This window comes from Staurois parvus, unplaced genomic scaffold (genome assembly GCF_062004578.1).
Source record: "Staurois parvus isolate SC_StPar_1 unplaced genomic scaffold, SC_StPar_1.0 ptg000432l, whole genome shotgun sequence".
Lineage (NCBI taxonomy): Eukaryota > Metazoa > Chordata > Amphibia > Anura > Ranidae > Staurois > Staurois parvus.
The window spans coordinates 7,693,773-7,703,965 of NW_028318228.1; the positions used below are offsets into that span (position 1 = coordinate 7,693,773).

A 10,193-nucleotide genomic window follows, 5' to 3' on the forward strand; every position below is an offset into this window, starting at 1 on the left:
TGCTTTAGATTTACCAAAAATCATATAATATGAGGTCAAACCTAAACATCACTTTCAATTATATCCAATTAGACAGGCCCTTGCACTACATAGTTGAAGGTAAATCGAAAGGAAATTGGGCAGAAATTGGACAGAAAATTGTATAGATGAATGCTAGATGAATGAAAAAAAAGAAGACTCATCTATGGACAGCCAAAGAAAGCAAAAAATAGCCTGATATATGTTCTAACCATTTATTAAGATATATAAAAAATAGCTAAAGTTACAAATTAACTGAAATATGTTTCACCTTCCAACATTGCTTACTAGGAGACCTTCTACATCCTGTGAAATAATTTACAATAGGAACATGGAACATAACGACACAAACACTTCTTTCAGAAAGCAGAAAGGTTTATTGGCAGCAGGATCAACAAACAGTATTGATATGGAATGGAAGCATTTATAATAAATGGAAACAGTATTGTTCAAATACTAAAAAAACTATAATATACATAATAAAGGAAACTATGGCCAACGTTCAATTTTCAGAACCACGATAATGATGAAAATGCCTCTACAGCCCAAAACTTTGTTTTTGTTAGTTTAGGATGGAGTGGAGAAAGGTTAAACATTGACTTTCATAGGTATTACATTGGTTAAAATTTATTTATAGCTAAAACTATTTTGTTTTGGATGGAGATGCAACAGGAAGTGAGTGGAAATCTCTCCAAAGTGAGCAGAATTTCAAGCAGTTGTCACCAGAACAGGTGTCTGTATTGGAAGACTTACATTCATCTCTTTTTCTGGTGGCAACGTTAACATTTTTGGATTTCCCATCACCTCCGATCACCATCACCAAGACAAATAGGAAGGCAGAATCTATCTAGCTGAGATACAGAAAATGATACAATTTGACAAGGGTTCCAGTTCTTTCCTACTTTATCCAAAACCGGAAAAAAAAAATCTTTGGTCTCTATATACACTTTAAATAAAGTCAATAATAAAAATTAGATGAATTATATTTAAATGCAAGTAAAAAAAATGTAACATTTGAACTCTATTATAGTAATTAATTTATAATTCTGATGGAGCTTTTTGGATAAACATAGAAAGCGGCATGGAGGGGCTCAGTGAAGGTGGCAGTGAAGGTGTGGAGGTGTCTGACGGGTTTACACAGCTGGTAGAAGGACAGACGGCCAGAGTCATATTCCAAATAAATCCCAACATTCTTTAGAAACGATTTGGAATCTATATTTATCAAAGAGTTGTTGTGCCTGAGTTGAAGATTTGAAGGTGTTTGACTCAGGCTCCAGGATTTCTCATTACAGCCAATAAATGATTCATTTCCCGCAATCTTCCGATCTATGCTCTCAGAGGCCACCCCTATCAGCCATTCCTCTGCCTCACTTACATCCACTTCCCAGTAATGTGTCCCTGAAGTAAAACTTTGGATACTCAATACTTGGCAACATTTAAACCTTTTAGGACCTTCAGGCCTGTTGACACCAAGGTCAGTATGAACAGCCCTCTTCCGTTTCTTTGATAGTATAATGTTATCATTAGCCGTATTTATGTCCAATAAAATGTCAGATTTCTCCAACTTTAAAAATTGTCTTTTTGCCACCAGATCGCTCAGTTTGTGAGCAAAGATGCAAAGTCCACTTTGCAGCATGTGTAAGATGGCTCCTTCAGATATACATCCAGCAGTTTTGACGTCATTGGTTGTGTCCCCCATCTGGGGAAGAATGTCCTCTCTGTTTGGTGCCTTTTTCAACACAGTTATTGGATCATCAATATCGCACAATTCTTTCATTTGATTGATTGTCTTGGACAGCTCATCCTTCTGTTGCTCCAACTGCTGGATCAGATAAGAGACCGAATGTGAGATCGCTTTATTTTGTCTGCAGTTTTCCTTTAGGACTCTCTTCTCAACATCCTCCAGCTTTTTCCTGATTTTTCTAAACATCTTCTTGAATCTCTTGACAACAGCAGTTATTTTTCCGTTCTCTGCTGTCCTATGATTTTCCAGATTCTGAATTCTCCTCTGGATCTCCTGTCTCTCAAAGTCTAATGCATTTGTAGAATCTCTTAATCTCTCCTTTATATTCTCAGAGGCCTCGTTTAGAAGGTCCACCTGGTGTCCTTTGTGGTCTCCAGCCACCCAACAAGACACACAGATAGAGGTACTGTCCTCCGAGCAGTAATATTTTAGGAGCTCCTTGTGTGTGGAGCATTTTACGTCCCCAAATGACGCAGTGGGTTCGGTTAACATGTGATGCGATGACTTACTGTGGTTGCGCAAGTGCTTATCACAAAATGAGGCCTCACAGTGCAGACACGTTTTCAAAGCTGGTGTAGGAGAATCGCAGTACAAACACAAAACCTCTATGTCCTCCTGGTGAGCAGATATGAAACACTCCATGATGTTACACAGCTTCTCCAGTGGATGGCGCTGTGTATATTGCTCTCTGCACTCCGGACAGGAATACTCTCCAAATGTTTCCTGGGAATCCAGCACAGTCACTATACAGTCCCAGCAGAAGTTATGGCCACATTTCAGAGATATGGGCTCCTTATAAAGGTTCAGGCAGGTGGAGCAGTTTAGCTCCTCTCTCAGGTCAGCAGATGCCATTGAAGAGGTGACAATGATCTTGTGAGAAGGTCATTAACTGGTGATGGAATCTCAGCTCATGGGTCTTATACCTTGGGGTTGAAAGAGGTTCTTTGGAGGCCTTGTTATGCAAAGTGAGATCAGATGTCCTTGTAAAGTAAGACCCACCCTCCTCTAGTAACCCTTTATCTTCTGAGGACAGATTGTCTTGTACTTTGTTAGCCATTGATCAATGCAGGAATTCTTGAATTTACAGTGATACCCTTGATTGAAGAACTTGAGAAATTAAAAATTCAAGTTTTGGGACTTCTTAGATCCCATCCAAAGGCTTTATACACTTCTGAAAATGGTTTTGTCTTTGTTTATATTAATTACAGTCTGAGGAGGGACCTAAGTGGTTCTGACTGATTGTATCTTTAATCATTTAGGTTGCCTAGTACAGACGATGAGAAATTCAGACAAACGATCGTCCATCTTTTTTGCATGCTAGTCTCATATTGAAAATGAGAGGGTTACCTTAGCCACACTGAAAAGTTTTACCCCCTTCATAACCGGTGCAATTTTTTTGCTAGTTAGCATTGTGCTATTTAAACTGGCAATTGCGCGGGCATGCAAAACTGTACACAAATGACATTTATATCTTTTTTTTTACACACAAATAGAGCTTTAGTTTGGTAGTATTTCATCACCACCGGGTTTTTTTTTTTATTATATAAATGTGTAAAAGTGTGTATTGATTGGTTCGTGTGAAAGTTATAGAGTCTACATACTACGGTATACAAATTTGAAAATTGATCAATCCCGATGTAATGATTCATTTCTTAAGGCCCTTAAAATATCAGGACAGTACAAATATCCCTCGAATAACCCCTTTTTGGAAAGTACATGATCTGAGGTATTTAGTAAGAGGCATGGCGAGTTTTGTGAAATTGGTTGGAAAATGAAGAAATTAATTTTTTTTTTTAACTATTTTACATACTGTCACCGGTGCAGTATAGGGTCATCATAGGTGACAAAGACTGGTGACAATGTGAAAAAAAAACATTTTTATAATATTTTTTCATTCAATTTTACTTTATTTTTAACTGACGTGACAGTATGTTAAAAAAAAATCTTATAAACATTTTTTAAATAATTTTTCATGTAAGCTCTAATGAGCAGGGCCCTCTGATTCCTCTGATAACTATACTGTTTGCCCTCACACTGTAAAGCGCTGCGCAAACTGTTGGCGCTATATAAATCCTCTATAATAATAATAATAATAAATAATTTAATTTTTTTTACTTCTCTTTTTATCCAGCCCTTGGGCACTAGCCCTCTCATTGATATAAGGCAATATTCATACCACTGACAACAGATGAGGAATCATTCCTGCCACTGTGTCCATGGGAAGAATAGTGTCCCATTGTTAGTGGGAGGAATAGTGAACCATCATTTGACAGACCTAAATCTTGGAACACTATTCCTCCCACTGACAATGGGGCACAATTCCTCTGCCAACTATGGGGCACTATTCCTCCCACTGACACCAATGATAGAACTACTTCTCCTAAGCAGACATTTACTGACTGAGGCATTTTCTACTCCCACTAGTCAGTCCTGCCCCCCAAAAATCTGAAGAACCATACACTGGCTCATTCAGTCGGTCTCCAAATGTTCCAAAACAGTTTGTTGTCGGTTTTTGTTTTTCACATTAGTGACTGGGATCCTTTTACAATAAATCTCTAGATATCGAGAAGGTAGACAGTGCAACTTACTGAGTTTAGACATTTTAAATGCTCATCTTTATAAATTACTGATAACAATGTTTATCCTTTTTGAAAGGTAAACTTTAAAACTAATGTGTCATGTGTGGGTTTTTAAATAAAAAAACCTTCAAAATTGATACACTTTCATGTGTAAAAATGTACACTCTGCATTGACATATTACTAGATTACCATTCTGCTAAGGAAGACCTGTTTTTTTTTATCACTGGTAGGTCTGTATTGTCCTCTATTTACATTACAAGGATTGTGAAGGACCACAGCTGATCATCTCCAGCATGGTGGTGGTTAGAGGAGGCCTTTGTCTCAGGTTGGATGCTCTTCAGTCCTCCTAACTGAAAATTACAAAAGTACATTGGAACATCCACATGCCAATCTGCTCTGAAAACTATCTTCTTGCCTTAAACCTAGTACACACTACTAGGGGTTTTTGTTTTACCCAGAGGGCTGAATGAAAATGGACAGCTCAAAAGGAGCTGCTGTACTATCTGTTAGCACAGCAATCTCCCCTGCTATGCTGAGAGTTCTGATTGGGAGCTGATTGGCAGACCTTTTGCAGGTCATGCCCCTGACTAGCTGATTGCTAGTATGTTGGACCGGCTTCCATAGACAAGAGCTGAATGTCAGCTAATTTCTATTGAACCAGTCCATGCTGCTCGACATTTGGCCTGTGTACTAGGCTTCAGGAGAGTTTTAAAATACATATAGTTCATGTTTTGTTTTTAATTTAATCAAGCATCCAACAATTCTTTTCCTCTTCATCCTAGTAATTTAGCAAGAATTCACACTTCCAGGTATGTAGCTTAAAGAGTAAAGTCATCTATAGATGGTTCAAATCTCAGCCAGTCCCTGCTGAACCAGTCAAGATTTAAACCATGTATGGACAGGCTGAATCAACCCAAGCTGATCAACTTTTGGTACAAATAGTTGGTTGCTTGATTAAATTAATAAAAAAACTAACAATTCTTTTCCTCCTTATCCTAGTAATTTAGCAACAATTCACACTTCCAGGTATGTAGCTCAAAGAGTAAAGTCTAGATGGTTCAAATCTCAGCCAGTCCCTGCTGAACCAGTAAAGATGTATGGGCAGGCTGAATCAACCCAAGTTGATCTACGTTTGGTACAACCAGCCTGTTGAGTTTTACATGCAATTATTGCTACTGGTTATTATAGCTGCTAGTAATCTCTCTTCTCTGGGCAGGGATGGCTTCCTCAGCCATGAGAACACAATAGCTCAGCATGAGAGATTCCCCTATGATGCTAATTGTTGATGGGGTAATGGAGTGATTTTCTTTCCTGTAAACAGTGGTTGCAGGAAAGAAAATTATACAGTCTATGGGTGGCTTTTCAACTGACCCAGTTTTCCTGGTCTGGATTGGATTATGTCCTTTGGAACAGGATGCTCACACCTTTCGTGGTTGATTAACAAGACTTCTGCTTTCCCATCTCAGAAAGGACTTTTTTTTTGTATGTAGGCAGAGGACATACCCCTTCCCATGCCCTAAATTACATAGACCACAAATTTTGTTCAAAAAAATAAAAATTGCCTATACCAGGGGTGGGCAACTGTGGCCCTCCAGCTGTTGTAGAACTACAAATCCCATGAGGCGTTACAAGCATGACTCCCAAAGGCAGAGGCATAATGGGACTTGTAGTTTACCAACAGCTGGAGGGCCACAGTTGCCCACCCCTGGCCTATACCCGTTATAGTATTGATTTTCTATTCCTTTGCCATGGATTTTCAAAGTAGTGAAAGCAATAATATGGAGAATGGATGAACTTTACAATTGTTTATTTTTGCCTGGGCTATAGACCTCCTTTACAAAAAAAAAGAGGGAAGAGGGACAGAAGGATTTGGGTTTAAAATGGGGACAGTCAGGAGCTTTGCAAAACAAGTCCAGATAAAGGTGATTAACTAGTTTGGATAATGTCTGGTCTGGGTTAGAATGGCCCTTTCTGCAATTGCTTTTCATCAAGAAAACAAAAGTCTCAAGGCACCAAAATATCAGGAATTTTCAACAGTATATGAATATGCATGGACAAATCAGTTTGACCACAACCTGTATGATGGAGTCAACACTGCCTCCTTTTATATATTACTGATCAAGAACTAGACTACTTTGTGTCCACTGCAGGACGGTATCCCTTGTCATAATATATTCACACAAAAAAAAAAACCCCTCACACTTGTCAAACTATTGTGAGGGTAAAAATCCATGGCATATGTGACATTGCCAATTTGTTATTTCAACAGTATCTGTATAATTTATGGCTTGTAGATATTATGGAATATACTTCAGACACCTTATCACTTAAACCGTGAAAACTGTGAATGCATGCGTCTGTACCAACAATTAGGACAACCAGTCAGAAAAATGAATCAAACCCCTCCCCCCGGATATGGATATATTCACATAAGGGGTGTAAAGAACCCCCCCACCAGTAGGTATCTGTCAAAACGAAGTGTCCATTTGCAACTTTAGGGATTGAGCTCGGTTCACAATACGGCAACTTGTCAGGTGACTTTAGAATGGGTTCTGTGACTTGTCATGCAACTTTGTATCCAACCTAAAATTTTCACTGACTTAAAAAAAGGGGTTTCTGCAGTACTTTGATGTGATGTTCTTGTAATTTGAGTGCCGTAGAGTGTGAAGTTGCATGAAAGTGACATCAAAGTCGCGCTGGAAATAGCAATATTCTTAAAAATAAAATATAATAATATAATAAAAGTATTCTTCCCACTGACACCATTGATGGGGCACTATGGCACCTACTGATTCCAATGATTACATTGTTTACTCCCTCTGACACAGAGCATTTTCTACTCCCAAAGGTCACATTCGCCCAGGGGTGGACTGACAACTCATGGGGCCCCCGGGCAATAGGGGATCATGGGGCCCCTGTGTCCTCACCCACACCCAAAAAAGCCTATGAAAAAGGTACCAGGGGCATCTCATGGGGCCCCCTACTGACCCAGGGCCCTTGGGCAGTGCCCGAGTTCCCTAATGGTCATTCTGCCCCTGCATTCGCCCCCTCCTATGCTGCAATAGGCAATGGATGGGGGTGTATACATGCCACAGTCAGGATTCTTTGCATCACTCAGCAAAGTTTCAGAAAGCCCACGCAATACTACACATTCAAGCAAATAGGGAAGCACCACGAATGCTTTGCAGTTGCATGCAATACACAAGGTTGGGGAGCATTTGTTGGTAAAAAAGGGGTGAAAATAGGTGTTGAGGAGGCATCATATCGCTTCCTCACTGCCTGTCAGTAGCCTCCTAAGCGCAATCCGAAAGCAGATCGGGCTATACGCATGTCTAAATCTACCCAAAGGGATGTATCACTATTTCTTGGCCATCATTATGCACAGTATGTCGGTTTAATACCTTGTTATACTCTTTAGCATTTATTTGCTTTATTATGCCTTTAAAAAAATTTAAATAGAAATTATTTGAAAATAAATCTACCCTAAGGGAACCCTAGATGATTTGACTTTCTTTCCTTCCACCATACAACCGTACAAGCAGGGTATGATGGAGCACAGGTCCTCCCACTCATATTATTTATGGAGCACTATTCCTTCCATAGAGCCCAACAAAAGAGCATAAAACCTCCCACAAATACCATTTATAGGGCACTATTCCCCCCCACTGATCCCAATGATTGAGCACAGTTCCTCCCACTGATATTATTTATGGGGCACGATTCCTCCCATAGAGCCCAACAATAGAGCATAAATCCTTCCGTAAATACCATTGATGGGGCACTATTCCCCCCCACTGATCCCGATGATAGAGCACAGTTCTTCCCGCTGATATTATTTATGGGGCACTATTCCTCCCACTGATACCATTGATGGGACACTATTTCCTCCACTGATATTATTGGAAGAGCACTATTCCCCCCACTGATCCCACGATGGAGCACGATTCCTCCAAATGATGCCATTGATGGGACACTCTATCCCCCACTGAATCCAAAGAACAGCACAATTCTTCCCACTAACAATAATGATGGGTCACAATCTCTTCCACAGACTCCATTGATGAGGCACTATTCCTGTCATCAGAACACAATGCTTACTACTAGCGGCTATAGTTGCTGGCAGTAATTGTATGTAAAAGTGTGGCTGGTTGTACACAAGTTGATCAAATGTCTGGCAGAATTTCAGACCATATACGGCTGGTTTAGGAGTCAAAGATTCAATATATTACCTGTTGGGGCCCTTTCAGACTGATGTGCTTTTGATGCTTTCCCATTGACTTACATGGGAAGCTGCTTTTTTTGGTGTGCTTTTGAAAAACGACACCAAAAAAGTCCCCTTCCATTTTAAGACAATGGAGCATGCAGGACTTTTCAAAGCTTATAGCACCTCCAGTGTGAACAGTTACATAGGACTTAAAGGGGAATAGTTTTCATACAGTTTTGTGACCATGAAAAAAAAAAAGAGTGGCAAAAGCACACCAGACTAAAAGGGGCCTGAAATGAAAATGAAGATAAGTTGTGTTGAATTCAACAGTATTTTATATGAAAGCTTGCATGCATATCTCAGGATTAACAGGAGGAAGGTGGATAGCATGATTTATGAGTTTACATTTCTAATTATATGGATTTAATTTTGTATATTTTTATATGAGCTATCGTTGTAAAAGAGATATTCATACAATCAGGGCCGTGGATAAGGGGGTACCACCAGTCCTCCTGTACAGGGCCCAGGCCTGCAGGGGGGCTCAGGCAGCTGGGTGAATCGGATATGTGCAGGAAGGGTGAACGGGGAAATTACTGGAACCAATCCCCTGTATGGCTCTCTCTGCAGCAGCTGAAAACTGGGTTCTGCTCCTGGCTGGCTCTCAGTTGCTGCGGAGAGAAATATACAGGGGATCGGTTACTGTAATTTACAAGCCCCTTCCATTTCTGAATGAACACAATCTTTACTGCTCTCTTGTTGTGTTCATTCATAACTGAAGCATACAGTAGTAAACTGGTTTGTAGTGTGGGGATGGGGGGGGCTGTTTTGTTGGCTGTATGGGGCCCTGTGGTTTGGGGGGGGGGCCCTGTCAGGTTGGCTGTAAGGGGCCCCGTGGTTTCTAACAGCAGCCCTGCATACAATTAGAAAAGCAACTACTAAAGTAGCAGTTTAATGAACACAGCTTGTCTCCTTCTCTCTGTATTGATGCTGGATATGCTGGTGAACACCAGTGTACGGAGACAACTTAAGTGAACCTCAAATGTATATTTTATAACTTTTAGATTACATTTTGTCTAATGCGATTTTTGACTAAAAAATTATTTTTGTTATGGGTGAAATTGTGTGAAAGTGGCAGGGAAGGATTGAAAAATGAAAAATACTAGGACGTCACGGGCCGCAATAAAGAGAAATGAAACTACTACCTTGATTTTTAGACTTTGAAAAAAAATTATTGGGAAAAAAAATGTTTATTTTTGGCACATTTCATACTTTTCACAGCATATTGATCCCCAAACCATTCCCTGCGGTTTTGCCGAAGCACATTTATTTATTCAATTCTTTTCATAATTTGGTATGAAAGAATTTGGGCAGTGTGCAAGACACCCTAGTTTATATCGGGGAAATCGTGTTTTGTTTTTTTTATTAAAACCGAGGAACTCCTGTTTACATATTTTTGTAGTATTTGCATTTATTTTTTATATTTCCATGGTACATGTGTTCTGTTCGGTTGATTACATTATAAACATTATGTTTCTTTACCTGGGTCAAGTTTGCTAATGGCTCAGCTTGAGTTCTCGGATAGGTTGTATTATTCCATTGGGACTGGTGTACTGATTTTTTGTTTGTTTGGGGGCGTTGAATGTTTTA

At 39.6% G+C, this 10,193-nt stretch overlaps 1 protein-coding gene across 1 annotated transcript; it reads right to left on the reverse strand.

Moving 5' to 3' along the window:
• Positions 1-1,008: 1,008 nt before the first annotated feature.
• Positions 1,009-2,614, reverse strand: LOC149454385 (E3 ubiquitin/ISG15 ligase TRIM25-like). Its single transcript, XM_089687613.1, has one exon. The coding sequence runs from the start codon at positions 2,612-2,614 to the stop codon at positions 1,052-1,054; it is 1,563 nt and encodes a 520-aa protein (XP_089543739.1). The 3' UTR covers positions 1,009-1,051.
• Positions 2,615-10,193: the final 7,579 nt, after the last annotated feature.